The sequence below is a fragment of the Hylobates moloch genome, unplaced genomic scaffold, assembly GCF_009828535.3.
Source record: "Hylobates moloch isolate HMO894 unplaced genomic scaffold, HMol_V3 SCAFFOLD_19, whole genome shotgun sequence".
NCBI lineage: Eukaryota > Metazoa > Chordata > Mammalia > Primates > Hylobatidae > Hylobates > Hylobates moloch.
In genome coordinates, this window is record NW_026652294.1 from 23,306,572 (window position 1) to 23,329,359 (window position 22,788).

General features: G+C 47.5%; 1 protein-coding gene across 7 annotated transcripts; it reads right to left on the reverse strand.

Moving 5' to 3' along the window:
* Positions 1–1,988: 1,988 nt before the first annotated feature.
* On the reverse strand, positions 1,989–22,529 carry NAGA (alpha-N-acetylgalactosaminidase). 7 transcript variants are annotated; one of them, XM_032138812.2, is made up of 10 exons: positions 22,450–22,529; positions 21,969–22,053; positions 20,099–20,234; positions 19,430–19,601; positions 18,778–18,955; positions 18,375–18,469; positions 17,405–17,566; positions 14,489–14,686; positions 12,619–12,762; positions 6,968–12,109 (listed from the first exon to the last, which is right to left on the reverse strand). In XM_032138812.2, exons 2-10 carry the CDS (start codon positions 21,982–21,984, stop codon positions 11,975–11,977), a joined length of 1,236 nt encoding a protein of 411 aa, XP_031994703.1. In that variant the 5' UTR covers positions 21,985–22,053; positions 22,450–22,529; the 3' UTR covers positions 6,968–11,974. The 7 variants fall into 7 exon arrangements, with proteins under 7 accessions (XP_058287559.1, XP_031994703.1, XP_031994702.1 ...); XM_032138811.2 differs by having other exon boundaries at positions 21,969–22,060; XM_058431576.1 differs by lacking the exon at positions 6,968–12,109 and adding an exon at positions 1,989–2,869 and having other exon boundaries at positions 21,969–22,484.
* Positions 22,530–22,788: the final 259 nt, after the last annotated feature.

The window sequence follows — 22,788 nt, forward strand, 5'->3', positions numbered from 1 at the left end:
TCTCTATTAAAAGTACAAAAATTAGCCGGGCGTGGTGGTGCACGCCTGTAATCCCAGCTACTCGGGAGGCTGAGGCAGGAGAATCGCTTGAACCCTGGAGGCAGAGGTTGCAGTGGGCCGGGATTGCGCCACTGCACTCCAGCCTGGCAACAGAGTGAGACTCCATCTCAAAAAAAAAAAAAAAAAAAGAAACATAATATCATATCAATAGATAAGAAAAAGCACTTAAAAAATCTAGCTTCTCTTCATGATAAAAACCCTCAGCAGGCCGGGGGCAGTGGTTCACGCCTGTAATCCCAGCACTTTGGGAGGCCGAGGCAGGCGGATCTTGAGGTCAGGAGATCGAGACCATCCTGGCTAACATGGTGAAACCCCGTCTCTACTAAAAATATAAAAAATTTGCCAGGTGTGGTGGCGGGTGCCTGTGGTCCCAGCTACTCGGGAGGCTGAGGCAGGTGAACAGCGTGAACCTGGGAGGCCGAGCTTGCAGTGAGCCAGGATTGCGCCACTGCACTCCAACCTGGGCGACAGAGCGAGACTCGGTCTCAAAAAAAAAAAAAAAAGAAGAAAAGAAACCCTAGGAATAGAGGGGAATATCCTCAGCTTGATAAAGAACATCTGTCCAAAAACTAAAAACCCTACAGGTGACATAAAACTCTGGTGGCAAATGAGATGCTTTCTTGCTAAGATCAGGAACAAGGCAGTGTCTCCTCTCACCATTCCTATTCTATTGAACTTCTTGTTGGAAGTTCTGGCTAATCCAATAAGATAAGGACAGGAAATAAAAGTCATATATCTTCAGAATGAAGGAAAAACCTACTTTCTTCACAAATGACCAACACAATACTGAAAAGAACAAAGTCAAAGGACTGATCCTTTAAGACTTGCTGTAAAGTTATAGTAATCAAGACAATGTGGTATTAGCAAAGCAGTAGACAAGTAGATCAGTGGAACAGAATAGAGTCCAGAATGTACCACACAAATATAGTCAATATTTTTTACAAAGGGACACAGGTAATTCAATGAAGGGATAGTCTTCCCAACTAGTGGTGCTAGCGCAATTGGACATTCATATCCCAAAAGAAAAAAAAATCTAGACACAGACTTTACACTTTTCATAAAAATTAACTCAAGATAGACCTAATTGTAAAACACCGAGCTATAAAAGTTCTAGAAGATAACATAGGAGGCCGGGCGCAGTGGCTCATGCCTGTAATCTCAGCACTTTAGGAGGCCGAGGTGGGCGGATCACGAGGTCAGAAGATCGAGACCATCCTGGCTAACACGGTGAAACCCTGTCTCTACTAAAAATACAAAAAATTAGCCGGCTGTGGTGGCGGCGCCTGTAGTCCTAGCTATTCAGGAGGCTGAGGCAGGAGAATGGTGTGAACCCAGGAGGCAGAGCTTGCAGTGAGTCGAGATCACGCCACTGCACTCCAGCTTGGGTGACAGAGCGAGACTCCATCTCAAAAAAAAAAAAAAACAAAATTTTGGCTTTTCCAGTGAGTCTTTAGAAACAACATCAAAAGCATGAAAAAAGAAAAAAATAAAAAATTGATAGGTTGAATACAAAATACAAATACAAAATTTAGCCAGGCGTGGTGGCACATGCCTATAATCCCAGCTACTGGGGAGGCTGAGGCAGGAGAATTGCTTGAACCTGAGAGGCAGAGGTTGCAGTGAGCCAAGATTGTGCCATCGCACTCCAGCCTGGGCAAAGAAGTGAGACTCTGTCTCAAAAAAAAAAAAAAAAAAAAAAAAAGTGGCACATTTTGGTATGGCACATTCTGCCATCTTTTCTATCTAAAATTTACAGGTGGCTCATGCCTGTAATCTTTGGGAGGTCGAAGTGGGAAGATTGCTTGAGGCCAGTTTAAGACCAGTCTGGGCAACATAGTGAGACCCTATCTCTACAAAAAACTACAAAAATTAGCTGGGCATTCCTATAGTCCTAGCTACTCAGGAGGCTTAGGTGGGAGGATTGCTTGAGACTGCAGTGAAGAATGGTTGTGCCACTGCTTTCTAGCCTGGGTGACAGAGCAAGACCCTGTCTCTAAAAACAAACGAAAAATCCAACTCTTACAACTCAATTAAAAAAACAAAAAACAAAAAAAACAACCTGGGCCAGGCGTGGTGGCTCATGCTTGTAATCCCAGCACTTTGGGAAGCCGAGGCAGGCAGATCACCTGAGGTTAGGAGTTTGAGACCAGCCTAGCCAACATGACAAAACCCCGTTTCTACTAAAAAAATACAAAAATTAGCCGGGTGTGGTGGCGCCTGCTTGTAATCCCAGCTACTTAGGAGGTTGAGGCAGAAGGAATCTCTTGAACCCAGGAAATGGAGGTTGCAGTGAGCTGAGATCATGCCACTGCACTCCGGTCTGGGCAACAGTGAGACTTCATTCCCCCGCCCCCCACAAAAAAAAACCCAATTAAAAAATGGATAAAAGACCCAAACAGACACCTCACCAAAGAAGATAAACAGATGGCAAACACACATATTAGAAGATGCTGAACATCATATGTCATTAAGGAATTGCAAATTAAAACAGATACTATTATACACCTATTGGAATGGCTAAAATCCACAGATACTATTATACACCTATTGGAATGGCTAAAACCCAAAATGCTGACAACACCAAATTCTGGTGAGGATGTGGAGCAACAGGAACGCTCATTGCTTCCTGGGAGTACAAAATGGTATACTTTAGTAAGAAACTGCCAAACTGTCTTCCAAACTAAATATAGTCTTACCATATGTCCCAGCAATTGTGCTTCTTGGTATTTATCCAAATGAGTTGAAAATCTATGTCCACAAAAATCTGCACTCAAATATTTATAGCAGCTTTATTCATAATTGCTGAAACCTGGAAGCAACAAAGATGTCCTTGAATAGTTGAATGGATAAACAGTGGTAATATCTATACAATGGGATATTATTCATTTAAGTACATTGCTTAAAAAGTAATGTACTATCAAACCATGACAAGATATGGAGGAACCCTAAATTCGTATTGCTAAGTGAAAGAAGCCGATCTGAAAGGCTATTTACTGTATGATTCAAACTGTGACATTCTGGAAAAGGCAAAACTATGGAGACAGTGGAAAGATCAGTGATTGCCAGGAGTAGGGGAGAAGGAAGGGAGGGATGAACCAGGTGGAACAAGGATTTTTAGGGCAGTGAAACTATCCTGTATGATACTGTTAACAGTGGGTGTGCCTCATGACACATTAGTGAAAACCCAGTGAATGCACAGCATAAAGAGTGAACCCTAATGTAAATTATGAACGTTTGCTAATAATGTATCAGTACTATCAATTATAACAAATCTACCACATTAATGCAGGATGTTAACAATAGGGGAAACAGTGAGTGAAGAGAGGGTATATGGGAACTCTGCATTTCCTGCCTAATTGTTCAGGAAACCTAAACCTGGTCTTTAAAAGGCTGGGGTCAGGGAAGGGGTGGGAAGCCCATTTAGGGGGAGAGACTGTGATTTCCCACAGTTTTTTAAATGTCTGAGGGCTCCCAAGCTAGGTGGCAAAAACTACCATGTAGAAAAGCCTGGGCCTAAATAACTACTTATTCAGTGCTTTACATAAATTAGCCATTCTCAGTGCTTTACATAAATTAGCTCACTTAATTCCCGAGCGATAATCCCATGAGGTAGGAACTATTATCCCCACTATAAAGGAAGTAGAATATTATAATACATTATCCCCATTATAGAGGAAGTAGAAGCACAGAGAGATTAAGTAGGGTGCTCAAGATTGCACAGCTGTAAGTGGAGCAAGGATTTAAATCTAGGTATTAGGATATACAACTAAATTACCATCTTATTCTCTTTCTATAAACCGGTCAGTCTTTTTAGTAAGGAAAATCATCTCAATTTTTTATTTTACCCCAAGTCAGTGCAGATGGCTTTGTTCCAACCTGGAGAGGTAAAGGGTCTTTGCAGAGGTAAAGGTCTGTCTTTGTAGGCCGTCACACACAGCCTCTCCAGGGACTGTCTTGAGGAATAGTTTCTGAGAACTTCTTGAAGCTCTTTAAACAGGAACCAACCTGTATTTTTTTTTCCTCTTTCTTTTTTTCTTTTTTTTTGAGATGGAGTCTGGCTCTGTCATCCAGGCTGGAGTACAGTGGTGCGATCCTGGCTCACTGCAACCTCCACCTGGTTCCAGCAATTCTTGTGCCCCAGCCTCTCAAGTAGGTGGGACTACAGGTGTGTACCACCATGCCCAGCTAATTTTTTGTATTTTTAGTAGAGACAGGGTTTCACTATGTTGGCCAGGCTGGTCTCAAACTCCTGACCTCAGGTGATCACCCACCTTGGCCTCCCAAAGTGCTGAGATTAGAGGCATGAGCCGCTGTGCCAGGCCTGGAACCCACTTGTATTTTTCCTTTGGAGTCTAGAAATTCTAGACTGTTGCTGGAAATAAGAGTGGCAAAATAGGTACTTTTCAACAATTTCCCCTCTAACACTTTTGTCTTTATTTTACCAATGTGTCTTTGGCCTGTGCATATTGCCTTGGCAGCCCAACGGTCACTGAGTCCTGGAGATCTGGCCAGTCCTCCTTCATCTTCACTGTGATCACCCCTGTCCCTGCCTCCCTGTCTCTCACCTGGATCCTTGAACAGCAGCTAACTGTAGGCTCTCTGTATACCTGAAAGGCTCCAGTCAGGAGACAGAAGCCATGTGTTATTTGAACAGAAAAATAAGCAACCATAAGTACTATAATTCCAGAACATTTTCATTACCCAAAAAGAAACCCCATAATCATTAGCAATCACTTCTCATTTCCTCTTCCCTCCATCCCTTGGCAACCATTTATCTACTTTTTGTCTCTATAGGTTTGCCTATTCCAGACATTTCATATAAATGGAATAATACAATGCAGGTCCTTTTGTGTCTGGCTTTCACTTAGCATAAAGTTTTCAAGGTTCAACCATGTTGCAGCATGTGTCAGTATGGATATACTGTGTGGACTGCATGGATATAACACATTTTGTTTATCCATCAGTTGATAGACATTTGAGTTGTTTATACTTTTTGGCTATTATGAATAATGCTATGAACATTCACATACAAGTCTTTGGGTAGGCATATTTTTAAATTTCTCTTAGGTATCTACCTAAGAGTGGAATTGCTGGATCACATGGTAACTCTGTTTAACATTTTGAGGAACTGCCAAGCAGGTTTCTACCGTGACTGATGACTAATTTTTTTTTTCTCTTTTTCTTTTTCTTTTTTTTAAGACCGGAGTCACTCTCACCCAGGCTGGAGTGCAGTGGCACGATCTCGGCTCACTACAACCTCCACCTCCCGGGTTCAAGCAATTCCCCTGCTGCAGCCTCCTAAGTAGCTGGGACTACAGGTGCGTGCCACCATGCCTGGCTAATTTTTGTATTTTTAGTAGACACGGGGTTTTACTATGTTGGCCAGGCTGGTCTCGAACTCCTGACCTCATGATCCACCTGCCTCGGCCTCCCAAAGTGCTGGAATTACAGGCATGAGCCACCACACCTGGCCAATGTTGGGCATCTTTTCATGAGCTTATTGGCCATTTGTCTAACTCTTTGGAGATATGTCTATTCAAATTCTTTGCCTATTTTTAATTAAGTCATTTGTCTTTCTATTAAGTTGTATATATTCTGGATACTAGACCCTAATCAGAGTATATGATTTACAAATGTTGCATCCCATCCTGCGAGTTGTCTTTTAACTTTGTTTATTTTTTTATTACACAAAAAAATTAGAGACAAGGTCTTACTATGTTGCTCAAGCTCTTGAACTCCTGGCCTGAAGTGATCCTCCCGTCCCAGCCTCCCTGTGTGCTGGGATTACAAGTGTATGCGACTGTGCAGGGCCTCTCTTAATTTTCTTGATAGTATACTTTGACACAGAAAAGTTCTGAATTTTGATCAAGTCCAACTTATCTATTTTTTTGATTGCTTCGATTAAAAAAAAAATTTTTTTTTTGAGACAGAGTCTCACACTGTCACCCAGGCTAGAGTGCAGTGGCACGATCACTGCAACCTCCACCTCTCAGGTTCAAGCAATTCTCTTGCTTCAGCCTCCTGAGCAGCTGGGATTATAGGCGCATGGCACCATGCCCAGGTAATTTTTTTTTTTTTTTTTTTTTGTATTTTTAGTAGAGATAGGGTTTCACCTTATTGGCCAGGCTGGTCTCGAACTCCTGACCTCAGGTGATCCACCCGCCTCAGCCTCCCAAAATGCTGGGATTATAAGTGTGACCCACCGTACCCAGCCTGTTTCTGATTTTAGTGTCCTATCTAAGAAACTGTGGCATAATCTAAAGTCATTAAGATTTACACTTATGTTTTATGCTAAGAGTTTTATAGTTTTCAGTCTTAACATTTAGGTCTTTTAACCATTTTGAGTTACATTCATTTTTATTTACATGTGGATATCTGGTTGTCCCAGCACCATTTATTTAAAAGACTATTTTCTAATTGAAGGGTCTTAGTACCTTTGTAAAAAAAAAAAAAAAAATCAATTAACTGGCTGGATGCAGTGGTTCATGCCTGTGATTCCAGTGCTTTGGGAGGCCAAGGTGGGAGGTTCGCCTGAACCCAGGGGTTTAAGCCTGCACTGAGCTATGTACATGCCAGCCTGGGCAACACAGTGAGACCTGGTGTCTAAAAAAGAAAAAAAATCAATTAACTATAGATGTATATGGGTTTATTTCTGGACTCTCAACTGTACGTCTATTGTTACCCCAGTACCACACTGTTTTTATTACTGTAGCTTTTTGGTAGATACTGAAATTGAAAGTGTGTGTCCTCTTTTTCTTTCTTTTTCTTCTTTTCTTTGCTCTGTCACCAGGCTGGATCAAGGTGTGATTTGGGTCACTGCAACTCTGCCCCTGATTCAAAGATTCTCTGCATCACAGGACCACCTTTTTTTTTTTTTTTTTTTTGAGACTGAGTCTCGTTCTGTCACCCAGGCTGGAGTGCAGTGGTGCGATCTTGGCTCACTGCAACCTCCGCCTCAGAGTTCAAGCAATTTTCCTGCCTCAGCTGCCAGAGTAGCTGGGATTACAGGTGCCCGCCACCAAGCCCAGCTAATTTTTGTATTTTTGGTAGAGACAGGGTTTCACCATGTTGGTCAGGCTGATCTGGAACTCCCAACCTCAGGTGATCTGCCCGACTCGGCCTCCCAAAGTGCTGGGATTACAGGTGTGAGCCACTGTGCCTGGCAATTTCAGTCTTTTACAATTTAGTGATACTTACTTTATGGCCTAACATACGGTCTGTCCTAGAGAATGTTCCATTTGTACTGAGAAGAATGTATATTCTGCTGCTATTGGGTGGAATGTTCTGTAGATGTCTGTTAGGTCTAATTGGTTTATAATTAGTATTGGTAATATAATTGGTAACACTTATTGTTGAATTACCTATTTCTCTATTCAATTGTGTCTGGTTTTGCTTTATATATTTGGACTCTTGTTAGGTATACTAATTATATCTTTTTTGGTGGATTGATCCTTTCAATGTTATAAAATCTTTTGGATCTAGTAACAATTTTTGTCTTAAAGTCTTTTTCCGATATTAACATAGACCCCCCCCCAACCCTAGTACTTTTGCTACCATTTGCATGGTCTATCTTTTTCTGTCCTTTTACTTCCAACTTATTATGTCTTTGAGTCTAAAGTGTCTCTTAAATAAAGCACATTTTTGGATTATGTGTGCACTTGTGTGTGTATGTTTTAAATGCATTCTGTCGATCTATGTTTAATCCATTTACATGTAATTATTGATAAGGTTTACATTTGCCATTTTACTATTTGTGTGTTATGTCTTAAGTCTCTTTTGTTCCACATTTCTTCCATTACTGCCTTTTTTTGTGTTAGACATTTTATTTTGTACTATTTGATCTCTGTCATATATTTACCATATTTTTAAAGTTTTTTTCTGTGGCTGCCATAGGGATTGCCATTAACATCTTATTCTGAACTATCTCATTCTGATTAATACTAATTCATGCCACTTGTATACAAAAATTTTGCTTCTTATATAGCTGTTCCCCTCCTCTATGCTGTTATTGCTACAAATTACATCTTTATACATGGTCTACCCATCTCAGTTTATAATTATTGCATTTAAGTTACCTTTTAAATCAGATGGGGACAAAAAATGAGTTACAAACCAAAATCATTTATATTATGTGTTTCATTTACTGGTGTTCTTTATTTCTCCATGTGGATTCAAGTTACTTCTAGTTTCCATTTCGGCCTGAAGGATGTCCTTCAGTATTTTATGTAGGGCAGGTTGGCTAGAGATGAACTCTGTTTTTGTTTATCTGGGAATGTTTTCAGGTTGCCTTCATTTTTGAAAGATAGTTTGGCCAAATCCAGATTTTTTCATAGATAGTCTTTTTCTTTCAACACTTTGAATATGTCAACCCACTGCTTTTTCATTTTTAATTTTTGTGGATGCATAGTAGGTGTATATATTTATGGAAGACATGAGATGTTTTGATACAGGCATTGCATTCCTGTAATAATCACATCATGGAAAATAGGGTATCTAGCGCCTCAAGCATTTATCCTTTGTGACAAACAATCCAATTATACTTATTTTTAAATGTACCCATTGCCTTCTTGTTTCCATGGTTTCTGATGAGAAGTCAGTTGTAAATCTTATTGAGACTCCCTTGTGTGATGAGTTGCTTTTGTCTTGCCTCTTTCAAAATTCTGTCTTTTGAGGGTTTGATTATGATATGTCTAGGTATGGAGCTCTTTGAGGTTAACCTACTTGGAGTTCATTGAGCTTTTTGGATAGGTAGATTAATATTTTCCATCAAATGTGAGACATTTTCAACCATTCTTTCTTCCAATATTCTTCCCCTTTCTCTTTTTTTATGTGTATATTGGTACATTTGGTGGTATCCCAAAGGTTTTAGAAGTTTTGCTCAGTGTTCTTCATTCTTGTTTTTCTTTTTCTCAGAGAGGTTAATTTCAACAGATCTATCTTCAAGTTTGCTGATTCTTTTTTCTGTCAAATCTACTATTAAACCTCTTCAGTGAATTCATTTCAACTATTGTACTTTCCAACTTCAGAATTTGTGCTTTCTTCTCCACTATAGTTTTATCTCCTTTGTTATTCTGTTTGGGCATCATTCTTATTCTTTCCTTTATTTCTTTAGACCTGGCTTTGTTTGGCTCTTTGAACGTGTTTAAAATAGCTGATTTAAAATCTGGTAATAAGGTAAAATACCACATAACTTGCTGTTCCTACTGGAATTCAACTTTTTTTTTTTTTTTTTCTTTTTCAGTTGAAGTTTTCTGGGTTGCTGCAAGCTTTTGGTTAATTTCCAGAGTTCTGTGAAAGTTGGTTTTGATAGTATGTGGCAGGTTTTTCAATGCTTTTATGAAGGGAGCAAACTTTCAGTAGTTCGTACTGGATCTTGATTTAGACAAACTATAGAGAGAGATTTTTGAGACAACTGGCAAAAACTGAACATAGACTGGTTATTAGATTATTTTAAAATTGTTTTGTTGGATAGGAAAATTGTATTAAGGATATATATATATATATATATATATATTTTTTTTTTTTTTTTTTTTTTTTTGAGATGGAGTCTGGCTCTGTTGCCCAGGCTGGAGTGCAGTGGCACCATCTTGGCTCACTGCAACCTCCGCCTCCCAGGATCACGCCATTCTCCTGCCTCAGCCTCCCGAGTAGCTGGGACTATAGGCGCCCACCACCATGCCTGGCTAATTTTTTGTATTTTTAATAGAGACAGGGTTTTACCGTGTTAGCCAGGATGGTCTCGATCTCCTGACCTTGTGATCTGCCTGCCTCGGCCTCCCAAAGTGCTGGGATTACAGGCATGAGCCACTGCGCCCAGCCCATGTATGTATTTTTAAAGCCCTTATCTGTTAGAGACATAGTGGTTTTTAGGGTTTTCTGAAATTTCCTTTCAGATACTCTAGCTCACACATCATAAGAGCACGTGCAGGAAGAGAGATGAAATAATGGTACAACTTGATGGTTATTGGAGCTGGATGCTGGGTACATGGAGGTTCACTCTACCGTTTTATTTTTGTATTTGAAAGTTTTCATGATAAAAAGTTTTCAAAAGAGAAAGGGTACTTTGGGTCCAAACAAATCTGTACTGAACTGAAAAAATATTGCATTCCTAACTGGCCTTGACTAGAAGGGAATAAATGTCCTGGGAGATAGAGGGCATGTTTGTTGAAAGAATGAAGGGTGAAGAGATAGGATCAATCAGGCACCCCCAGGACAAAAGGATAACTTATACAGCGAGTAAAGACATGTAGCTATCTTGGGCTGAAAGGTAAAGGAATTAATTGGTCAAGTCCAGGCTCAACTCTGGCCCCCAACTCCCAAGTCCATGGTCTCAACTCATTTCCCACCACATCCCAGAGTGGTGGGAAAGCCTTCCTGGAGCTGGCAAGAGAAGGTGTTCCCACCTGAGACTATTCCATTTTGCTTGAACAGCACTATGAACAAGACCCAAAGCCAGAGCTATGCACAGAGGGGCAGGCCTTCAAGGACAGAGGCCTGGGATGAGGTAGGCTTCTGTCCTAAGTTTCTCAGCAGCCTCAAGACATCAACTGGGGAAGGGAACTTTCTCTGGTGACCCTATACTTAACCAGTAAAGCTCCAGTAATCTTAAATGATGTAACAAAATGTGCACATGTAAGTTTTCACACCATACCCTAAATACAAGGACCTCAGAACCCTGAGGACTATGGGAGATCCACCCAGAAAATACTCCTTGGGCAGGACAGTGCAAGGCCTGGGGCACTGGGTGCTCCTACATTCAAAGCCCAAGGAGGACCTAGCTAGCTTGCTCTGCCACCAGCAATCTCCAAAGGGGGGAGAGCCACCAGGGAAGACAAGTGCCCTGTAGCCTTGGCTAAAAGAGGAGGGCTTGGGAAATAAGGACCAAAGCAAGATAGGCAAGAACCCATCATTCCTTCACTTTGACTGTTAACCCCTGTCCTTAGGAAGAGGGACAGGAAATCAATTTTAAGACACAACTCCTGGACAGGTTTGTGGACACATCTGGGGAATATGAACTTCCTTTGCAGCCAGGTCGGGAGAGAAATAATAAAGGAAAAGAAGTAGGGGTGGGGGTGGAGCCACCAGAGAGAAGGGCAGGCTGAGTTGCTGGGCCAGGGGCACTGCTGGGCAGAGCACAAGCTGCAGGACCTGGGAACATTGCTACTTGGCCTCATTATGTTGTCACCATCACCACTGCCAGCATACCAGGCACAGCAGGGGCAGCTCCTGGGTGTGAGGCAAGTCTGGCATCTCTAGAAGTACAATCTTCCGGTCAGTTTGGAAAAGGAGGGGCCAGACGATGCCCGACATCATCCATAGAGGTGAGATTTGAATCCAGCACCGTGTGTAGTGCCACCAGAGTCCCTAACTAAAGGTACCCCAGGTCCATATTACAACTACTTGATTAAAGAACAGGTTTATTGGTGACCTGAGGGAGCCAAGGTCTCCTTTGTGACCCTCACTCCCAGGTGGTATCAGCCTGCAAGGCCCTCTATGGGTAGAAAAGCCAATCACATGATTCATGGGCATTCCTGGCAAGAGGTCAGATCTCTCTACTCCTAATTCGAAAAATTCCAAATCCTGATTTCAGAGTCAACAGCAAGGTCAGAGGCTAGAGTCCTGATGGGCATGGGGCTCGGGAGGCTGGCGAGTTGCTCGGCAACATCTGTGGGGCTGTGCACACGATGTAGAGGCCAGGAAGGCCACAGGAAAATTGCCCCAAAAGAAGTTTCCAAGAGGGTTTACGCTTGGGCAGGGCATAGAACCTGGCCCTGAGATTGCACTTTGGGTATGATGGGGTCAGTCACTGAGCAGGCCTGGGGAGCAGAGAACCTGCCCACTTGCTCTGGGCATGCCAAGGCTCCATGGTCTAGGCTCAGTGGTGCCACCACAGCCTGTCACATGTCCCAGCTCCTCACTGCTGGGACATCTCCAGGTTCTTGATGGGATACAGGTACCACATCACTACCCCTGAAGGGTTGATGATCACTGTGAAGTTGGTTTCATCTCGGAGGCCACTGATGATGTCACCTGAGTAGACGTCCTGGGCCTGCAGTGGGGAGGGACATCACCAATGCCACCATGAGAATGGCTGCACAGAGACCCCCCTGGAGGATGTAGAAGCCTTCTGCCTGGACTTTGGCCTGTCTGTGCTGGGCTTCCAGTATGCCCTACAGAAGTGGGAGCCCTGAATCTCCATCACTTCTCCACCAGTAAATCCAACAGGTGTCCAAGCACAGGCAGTGGAGAAAGACCCAGCCCATGGAAAACTGTGAGGAATGTGCCAGCAAGGGCTGACCCTTAGGAGGAGGAGTACAGCCCTAGAGGCTAATGGGATTCATATTTATATGCAGTAGTTCTGTTTGCATAGGTTGAAAATACTGGTGCAGAGCACGGCACTGGCTGCAGCTCTCAGTGCCTGCAGCTCCCCATGCGCACCTGCCAGAGGTCCTAAGCCCATGGCTCAGGGGAGGCCATATGTGAACACTCACCCCCCATAATACCCTCCCACAGAAATCTGAAGCCCAGGCGGGTGGCTGCAGGCAGCCGGGTGCTCACCTCATATGTCACAGACCCGGTGAAGTTCAGCTGGCCAAGGGAGGAGTGGTAGCGATAAGGCATGTCGGTCCTGCGGCTGAAGAAGACTAAGGCGCTGGCCTTGTTGGACAGAGGCCGCATGTACACTTCGATAAGAGATTTTTCCTGGGCACAGAAGGTGGCTACTGGCTGGGGTCCCTTGCTCAGACTAAGACCTACCGTTGCCTCCCTGGCCCTCCCTGAGTTCTGGGTCCCCCAGTTCACAGTTCCATGTCACACAGGCTTAGGGAGGATGCCACGGGCCTCCAGCACCCCAGCTTATCTAACCCTACCTGCCTGCCTTCCCTGACTCAGCAGATACTCATCAACACCTACTCTGAGCCTGGCCCCTGTGCTAGCACACAGACAAATGTTGCATGAGGCCCTGCCCCAGAAGCTCATAGGACAACGGGAGGGATAAATGCAGAAACGGGGAAGCAACAACAGTACAGTGTATGAGTGCCGGCCCCAAACAACTGCCAGTGCTGGCCTGGAGGGTGCTGTCCAGTGGGAACAGTGAACTCTGTTCCAGGAGGGTGGAGAGTGGAGCTGGATGTGAACTCCCATCCTCCAGAAGGTTCTCCAGGCCCAGCTCCACCATCAGCCCCTCTGGCAGGGAATTGTTACTTCCTCTGGGCATCACCAGTTCTATAGGTGCCTTCTGTAGTTCTATAGGTTTCTTTTTACCAGAGTCCAGGATTTGGTAAAGAGCAAAGGCGGCCAGGCACAGTGGCTCATGCCTGTAATCCCATTACTTTGTGAGGCCGAGGCCAGTGGATCACCTGAGGTCAGGAGTTTGAGACTAGCCTGGCCAACATGGTGAAACCCTGTCTCTACTGAAAAAAATACAAAAAAAATTAGCTGGGTGTGGTGGCACACATCTGTAATCCCAGCTACCTGGGAGGCTGAGGCAGGAAAATCGCTTGAACCTGGGAGCCAGAGGTTGCAGTGAGCTGAGATGGTGCCACTGCACTCCAGCCTGGGCTACAGAGTGAGACTCCATCTCAAAAAAAAAAAAAAAAAGCAAAGGCTTTGAGGTGACACTGAAGTTCAGTCTTGTTTGTACCAACTGTGTACTCAGACTCTCGAAGTTTCATTTTTCTCATTTGTAAAATGGCAAGATACCTACCTTGCTGAGAAAAAGTATCTAAATCTCCTGGCACATAGTAGGTAATAAATAGCAGCCACTAGTAGTCGTAGTATTCCTTGGCTATAACAGCTTCTCCTGGCCGGGTGCGGTGGCTCATGCCTGTAATCCCAGCATTTTTGGAGGCTGACGCGGGTGGATCACCTGAGGCCAGGAGTTCAGCCTGGCCAACATGGTGTCTCTACTAAAAATACAAAAATTAGCTGGGCATGGTGGCAGGCGCCTGTAGTGCCAGCTACTCAGGAGGCTGAGGCATGAGAATTGCTTGAACCCAGGAGGTGGAGATTGCAGTGAGTCGAAATTGTGCCACTGCACTCCAGCCTGGGTGACAGAGTGAGACCCTATCTCAAAAACAAACCAGCTTCTCCTGCTCTGGAGGGAAGCCCAAGCTCTCTGCAGGCCATCATGGGTGTATAGAAGCTCTGTGCCTCACCCTTCCTGTGTGCACTTATGTGGCTGACGCCTCTCATCCCCGACTCCCTTGAGCTGTCCTGCTCAGCCCTGCTCTCACCCAGCAAGAGGAAGACAGTTGGAGCAGCCCCCATCAGAGTCCTCAACCATAAGCAACCAGAAGGGTTAGCCCTGGTTGGGGACTGGGCGACTCCTGTACCTCCCCAGGTGTTGCCCCCAGGGAGGCTGGCAGCCTTTCTCTCAGGAGAGCCCAGTTCCTCAGTCCTCCCCTTCCTTCCCTCCACACCCCAGTACCTCGTGAATCCTGCGTCCCTGGATGCCTAAGGGATCCTGGTTGATTTTGATCATGAGTGGATTCTGCAGAATGTCCATGTTCTGGGCAGAGATGGTACGCAGGTCTGTGGACATCAAGAGGGGGGCTGCCAGCACAGTCCACAGGGCCATCTGGGCCCGGGATTGCTCTAAGCTGAGTCCGAAGTTCCCAATGAGCAGCTGGGGGCAGAGAAGAGGAGTAGTCAACTCTCATCTCCTCAAGGAGGTAGACACAAGGACCATCCCCAAACTTGTAGCCGAGGAAGAGCAATTAGGGATTAGGGAAAGATGGCTGTATGTGGAGGAGGCCTGGTTCAGCAAACACCATTCCCCAGCCCTGTGGCCTTGGGGGAGTTAAGTCACTTTCCATCTGAGCATCAGCATTTTATTTTCCATGAATAACACGGAGTTGGCAGTAGGGGGATGAGCAGATGGCCAGGTGCGGCGGCTCACGCTTGTAAACCCCAGCACTTTGGGAGGCTGAGGTAAGGAAGGAGACCACTACTACTTCTGCTGCCCTCCTCCCCCAACCTTGCCTAGTTCACAAGACAGGAGGAAAGAAAAAGCAAAAAGTTGGAAATAAACAAAAGTAAGATCAATAGCCAGACAACCTTGGCACCACCACCCGGCCCTAGGAGTTAAAAAAAGTAGTAATAATAACATCAACCCCTGACCTAAACTATGTGTTATCTGTAAATTCCAGACACTGTATGAAAAAAGCATTGTAAAACTTTTTGTTCTGTTAGCTGATGCATGTAGCCCCCAGTCACGTTTCCCATGCTTGCATGATGTATCTCGACGCTTTCACGTGGACCCCTTAAAAGTTGTAAGCCTTTAAAAAGGCCAAGAATTTCTTTTTTGGGGAGCTCGGCTCTTAAGATGCGAGTCTGCTGACACTCCTGGCCGAATAAAAACTTCTTCCTTCTTTAATCCGGTGTCTGAGGAGTTTTGTCTATGGCTCATCCTGCTACAGAGGCAGGTGAATCACTTGAGCCCAGGAGTTAGAGACCATCCTGGCCAACATAGCAAAACCTCGTCTCTACTGAAAATATAAAAATTACCCAGGTGTGGTGGTGAATACCTGTAATTCCAGCTACTTGTTCAAGCACAAGAATCACTTGAATCAGAAGGTGCGGAGGTTGCAGTGAGCTGAGATTGCACCACTGCACTCCAGCCTGGGCAACAGAGCAAGACTCTGACTCAAAAACCAAAAGGCCAGGCGCGGTGGCTTATGCCTGTAATCCCAGCACTTTGGGAGGCTGAGGAGGGCAGATCACCTGAGGTCAGGAGTTCGAGACCAGCCTGATCAACATGGAGAAACCCCATCTGTACCAAAAATACAAAATTAGCCAGGCATGGTGGTGCATACCTGTAATTTCAGCTACTTGGGAGGCTGAGGCAGGAGAATCGCTTGAACCTGGGAGGAAGAGGTTGCAGTGAGCCAAGATCATGCCATTGCACTCCAGCCTGGGCAACAAGAGCAAAACTCTGTCTCTAAATAAATAAATAAATAGGCCGGGCGTGGTGGCTCACACCTGTAATCCCAGCACTTTGGGAGGCTGAGGCGGGTGGATCATGAGGTCAGGAGTTTGAGACCAGTCTGGCCAACATGGTGAAGCCCCGTCTCTACTAAAAAAATACAAAAAAAAAAAAATTAGCTGGGTGTGGTAGCAGGTGTGGTAGCTACTCGGGCGGCTGAGGCAGGAGAATCGCTTGAACCTGGGAGGTGGAGGTTGCAGTAAGCCGAGATCACACCATTGCACTCCAGCCTGGGTGACAGAGCAAGACTCCGTCTCAAAATAAATAAATAAATAAATAAACCCCCTGGGGGTGATGGGGGTGGTAATATGCCCTGGCTACATCACAGGTTGTTCAGATGATCAAATGGGCTCCTGTTGTCAAAAAGCTTATAAACTAGGTAAAGTCAATAAATGTTCCACGGTGACAGTGGTAAGAAACAGAACTGGACAAAGTCCCTGCACCTACCACTGGCCACACCCACCTGCCCTAGCCACAGCTGAATGGATCAAGGGGGACTCCTGACCCCAGGGCAAGCAATCCATAGTCAGGACACAAGTTACAGGCTTAGTGACAACAATTTAAGCACTGTGTATATGCCCATCACTGTGCCAAGCATTTCAGAGTTATTTTAACCCTCAACCCTATAAGGTAGCTACTATTCTTATTTTCCAATTGACAAAACTGAGGCACAGAACAAATTAAGTTACTTGCCCAAGGTAAAGTGGCAGAGCTAGAGCTGGGACTCCACAGCAGGCCAGTTCCTGCTACTCCAGGTTGCTCCTCCACCTGGCTTAGCACTTGTAATTCTTATAATCATCATAGGATCAATCAGGTAGTAAATGCTTGTTGACTAAGAGATAACTACAAAGCTATAAATTGTAACAACAACAAAATGTCACAGGGCAATGACTGAGATAGAATGGAAGGGCTAGAAGCAGGACTGTGAGGGCCAGTTGTCCCTGTAGGGGATGAGGCCGGGAAGTGACAAAAGGATCAGAGGCAGATGGGGTAGAGGAGTCCAGGCACTAGGAATAGCCAGGTCATGATCTTCAACCTGCATGGCAATAACATCTTATTCCAGGGTCACTATAGACCCAAGTTCTTGAGTTTTCAAAAACATCAGAATTGCCTGGGGAGATGGTTAACAGTGGGAATTCCTAGGTTCTCCCCCTGAACATTCTGATGCAAAACGTGGGGGATGGGGCCCTGGAAACCAGCTTCTAAGTCAAGTCTAAAGCAACCAGTTCAGGGACACATTTCAGAAGCGCTGACCTAGAACCTGGCAGTGAGCCTCCAAGAAGGAAGAAAGCACAGGGCAGTGGGGAGCAGGGTCATCACAGATGGTGGGCCTAGGGACATCCCCCTCCATCCTGGTACCATGTCAGGGTCATTCCAGTGCCCAGGGCCGGCCACCGGCTGCAGTATGTCCTGGTGCTCCACGAACCAATTCAGGATGGAGAGCACGCTCCACCAGGAGTCCTGGATGTCATCATAGTTACGCCAGAGGTTGCAGATGTCCGCCAGCAGACTGTAGTTCACCTGGATGTCGAGGGAAAGGCAGAGTCCGGCACCAGAATCACACGCTTCAGCCCAGAGACCCACACAGGAGTTGAGGAGGCTCAGCAGGAGACACAGGTGGGGAAGAGGGAAGAGAACAGGCCCCACCGGCTTGCTCAGGATGAGGAGGGCCTCAGAGGGTGGCCCTGCTCTGGGGCTACCGGGGTCTTCCTTCTGTGCATGCTGGTGCCAGGAGCCTACCTTGCCCTCTCATGCCACCTTGGGTCAAGCCCAGGGTGTGGGCCCAGGCTGGTGCACCCACAAACAACCCTCCCTGACACCCACCCATCCCCATGTTCTCTCAGTGAGAAACTGCTGTCTGCTCTCTTCTCAGCTCCACAGGCCTGAGCCCACCCTTTTTGGTGTCAAACATGCCGAGGGACCCCTCGTGAGCCCACAGGTTCCTCCAAGGCTTGGCCCCACCTGCCTGGCCTCCCCAGCCTTCTGGGTCTCCTCGCCCAATGGGCACCTCCTGGAATCCTGGGCACTGTGTGCCAGCACAGATGGCTCTCCTGCCTCTGATGCCAACTCCTTCAGCCCACTTCACAAGGGCCTCTTCTCTAAGGCCCACCCCTCCCTCCGACACACACACCTCTCTGGGCTGGCTGAGCCCACCTGCTCTCTGTGGGTACTTAACGTAGGTCTCTAGACACCTACAAATCACCATATGGGCACCTGTGGTGAGAGCAGCACTGGCTCTGGAAGGCCCCGTCCCTGAAGCCTGGCACTCAGGAGGTAAGGAGGCCTGGGTGTGGGAAGCGCCATCAGGCAGGGGGGCAGAAAGGCTTACCTTTGGAGGGAGGCCGCCTTCGTAGGCTGGCCAGCTGCAGGAGAAGGCAATGGGGCGGCCTGTGGCATTCAGGGCAGCAGCCATCTTGGGGTACCCTAGAGAAAGCCCAACCCGTTTCAGTCCTGAGAAAGTGCAGGAGGCAGTCTGGGGCCTTAGCCCAGACCTTTTCCCAACAGATGTGAAGAAACAAGCTCCAAAGAGTAGGTGCCTCCCCACATACCCAGAGCCTCAAACGCTTCCAGGGTGGGCTATGCTGCCACTCATATTTAGGGAGCCTGGGAGCCACAATTCCCCTAACCCCTGGGTGGGGGGAAGTGGGAAGCTCAGCCAGGTGGGCGCTGGGTGGGTCTCCATGGCCACCCTCCCCGTCTGCCTGTGTGCCCCAGCCAGCTGCGTAACTCACCCTGGGCCCGCTCATCAGCGGTGGAGAAGCAGCCATCCAGCTTGAGCATGTCCACCTTCCACTCAGCAAAGGTCTGAGCATCCTGGACCACCTTGTCCAGTGTGGTGCCTGGGTAACCCATGCAGGTGAAGTTGCCCATGTCCGCGTAGATACCCAACTTCAGGCCCAGGGAGTGAACCTGTGGGGGTTTGAGGACACAGTGGGCTCAAGCAGGACCCTCAGGGAGATATCCTCAAGGCATATCTGACCCAGTCCCATTAAACCTCCAGGGCTCCCACGGACCAAAGCAGATGGTCCCAGCATGCTGGCCCGGCCTCTGGCCATGATGGCCCACCTCTCCCCCAACACACACCTCCCAGCGGCTGTTTCTTGCCCCTAGGCCTTTGATCCTGCCATCCTCTCTGCCTCCAATGCCATCTCTCTGGGCTCAGCTCAAGAACTGCCTCCTCCAGGGAACCTTCCTGGAATACCAGGCTGCGTGACATGCCCTTTCTGGCTCTCACTCAACAGAGTGGGCCAAAAGTCGGTGTTCATTTGTCTGTTTCCCCCACTAGACTGTGAGATCTCAATCATGCAAATGAGCCCTAAGCAAGGTAGAGTGAAAGGAGTGGTCTAGCCCTGAGGCCAAGGGCAGGGCTGGGGTGCAGCTCACGTAGTCAGCCAGGAAGGGAATGCCATGAGGGAAGCGCTTGGGATCTGGCATCAGGCGGCCACTGGCATCGCGCCCACCGATCCAGCAGTCATCAATGTTGAGGTATGTGTAGCCCATGTCCCGCCATCCATCCTGTGCCATCCGGTCAGCCATCTCCATGAAGAGCCGTTCACTAGTGAGGGGCAGAGGGATGGGGTAGCTCAGGGACCCAGCCCGGCCCTCACCCACACCCTGCCTCAGCTCTGATTGAATCTGGGCTATAAAAACCATGACCTTGCTGAGCCCTAAGCCAGGTATCAGTGTAAATGACCACCAGGGATTGTGCCATGAGCCATAAGCAAGCTTGAAAGGAGTGGCTGGCCCCAGGCCAAAAGGCAGGACTGGGTCAGGGGAAGTACAGGGGGCCTGGCCTGACCTTCTAACAGTTATCTCAGGGGCTGGGTCCATGTAAAGTCCCTGCCTCGTGACCAGGTTGGGGCCTGACAGTCCCTACAGAGGCTCCAGGCAGGTCACGGGGCTAGGTGTCAGACAGTCCGAGTGACTTCGGCTGCAGTCTCTGGGATGGAGAACTCTGACCTTGCCCTCTTTTCTAGTGGACCCTCCACTTCCTGCCCCCGACTCTGCAGGGCCCTGGGCACGGCTCATCAGGTGAGTGTGGACCTTACTCACCTGATGCAGTTCTTTGGGTCCTCATCACAGTTAATGTTGCAGCGGAAGCGTTCCCAGGCCAGCCAGCCCATGGGTGGTGTCTGCAGGAGCCCATTGTCCAGCATTAGCACCTGGGCCACATGTCCCAGCAAGAGCACTAGGGGGCAAGGGAGGAGGGGATGGTGACTGTCAGTTGCCCTCACAGCTCCAGCCCTCATCCCACCCCATCTGTATGTTGCTCAGCCCTACAGAGGCTGCCTGCCTATATATAAGGGAAACTGGACTCCTGGGTTTAGGGTAGAATTGGCTTTTCCTGCAATGAATGGCTGGCTCTTGCAAAGCAGTAAGTGGGAGGATGGTGCCTGGGCCAGGCAGTGGCTTGAGGTCCGGCTGTCACCACAGCAGTGCTGGAATTAGCAAAACTAACACCTGGAATTAGCAAAACTAACACCTTATGTCCTTCCCTTCCTATAACCCCCATCAGCTCCTCCCATCCCATATATAGAACTTAACAGTACAGATGCTCCTAGGCCTACCATGGAACTACGTTCTCATAAACCCAGTGTAAGTTGAAAATATCACGTCAGCCAGGTGCAGTGGCTCACGCCTGTAATCCCAACACTCTGGAAGGCCGAGGCAAGTGGATCACTTGAGGTCAGGCCAACATGGTGAAACCTTGTCTATACTAAAAATTCAAAAACTTAGCCAGGTGTGGTGGCATGCACTGTACTTGGGAGGCTGAGGCAAGAGGATCACTTGAACCCCAGAGGCGGAGGCTGCAGTGAGCTGAGATCGTGCCACTGAACTCTAGCCTGGGCTGTGACAGCGTGAGACCCCATCTTAAAATAATAAAAAAGAAAATATTATGTCAAAAATGTACTTAATACACCTAACCTGCCAAACATCATAGCTGAGCCTAGCCTACCTTAAAAGTGCAGACAGGCCAGGCACGGTGGCTCACGCCTGTAATACCGGTACTTTGGGAGGCCGAGGTGGGCAGATCACCGTAAGTCAGGAGTTCAAGACCAGCTTGGGCAACATGGTAAAACCCTGTCTCTACTAAAACTACAAAAAAATACCGGGGTGAGGTGGCGAGTGCCTGTAATCCCAGCTACTCAAGAGGCTGAGCAGGAGACTTGCTTGAACCTGGGACGTGGAGGTTGCAGTGAGCCGAGATCGTGCCACTCCACTCCACTCCAGCCTGGGTGACAGAGTGAGACTCTGTCTCAAAAAAAAAAAAAAAAAAAATGCGACAATGCACATTAGCCTACAGCTGGGCAAAATCATCTAACACAAAGCCTATTTTATAATAAATTGTTGAATATTTCATGCAATTTACTGAATACTGAAACACAGTGGTTATATAGGTACTGTGGTTTCTACTGAATGTGTGTCGCTTTCACACCACAGTAAAGTTGAAAAATCGTTAAGTCGGGACCATTGGCCAGACTCCAGGTCTCCTGAGTCCCAGTCCAGAGCTCTTTGCTCTCTCCCACAGACCCTCAAGAGGCCTCAGAGAGGCTTAAGAAGTAAGCCAGCAAGGATGGGCACCCAATCAGCTGATCTAAGTGAGCCCTTTCCCCCTCGGGCCTCAGTTTCCTTATCTGTAATATGGAGTTACTGTAGGGACTGTACAGGCGGTTCTCCGCATGTGTTGATATCACATCAGTTAGGGCCTCTGTGCTTGAGGCAGAGGAAGTGAGAAAGGAAGGGCCCCTTTGAAGGAGAAATGATTCCCTCATGGGGAAGCATTTCCTCCCTTCCTGCCCAGCTCTAAGTAAAAGAGAGAGGAACCTGTCTCCCCACAAACCCACATTAGGGAAGAAGCGCCAAAGCACTCCTTGTAGCACTCACCCCTACCCTTCCAAGCCACCCCAGCCGGTGTAGGTACCTGTCTTCAGCAGCATCGCTCTGGACTCAGCTTCCGAGGACCTGACCAGATCTGGTCTGAGTGTATCTGCTGTATGTGTTGGGCTCTGGAAGCTAAGAAACGTCTGAAAAGCACTAGGGTCACGGCTGCTTGGCTAGCTCGGCCGCCCTCAACCTTGGGCGTGGATCCTACACTCGGTCCCCAAGTTGCCCGCCCCATCCCCAGCCATCACTTCCCGGAGCTTGAGTTCTTCCTTCAGAAATACTAAACAACGTGTCTTGGATGTCAGACCTCACACCCTCTAAAGTGCTGGGAGTCCCGAGGGCCTACAGGCCGCCTTCGGCCCGGCCCGGGCTCAGAAAAAGGCAGCGACCGGCTTAAGGTCACCCAGAAAGAGCAGAGGGGCGGGGCTGCGGCCAGGCTCCGGACTCCCAGCCGGGTCCGGGTTCCCGCACTGGGCCCCCCAAAACCGCAGAGCCCCCTCCCGCCGCACTTATCCTACCGAAGCGTTCAGACCCGCGGCCGCTTCTGACTCGAATCCGGTAACCTTATAAGTCTGAAGCGTTCCTGTGAGGGCGGGGCCTCACGAAGACAACCCTTCGCGCAACCTATCAGAATCCCCCCTAGCAACGCTGTGCCCCGCCCATATGAGCCCGGCCTCCCAGCCTCTCTAAGCCCTTCCCCACTGGGCCCCCGCCCTGCGTGCTAGCGAGGCTGACATTGGCAGAACGGGCTCGGGGCTGTCCTTCGTGGCCCGGGCCCCGCGAGGCCTGTCCTTCCATCTCTGTGGGGACCAAGAGGGCGAGGATCGTGCCAGGCTCACCGTGGGCGCTCAGTAAGC

Excerpts from the sequence above, each read along its gene's own strand:
- NAGA (XM_032138812.2), bottom strand. Across the intron at positions 17,567-18,374 it reads AAGGCGGCCTCCCTCCAAAG|GTGAACTACAGTCTGCTGGC; the intron begins GTAAGCCTTTCT and ends CTCGACATCCAG. Across the intron at positions 12,763-14,488 it reads AGGGACGCAGGATTCACGAG|GAAAAATCTCTTATCGAAGT; the intron begins GTACTGGGGTGT and ends TTCTGTGCCCAG.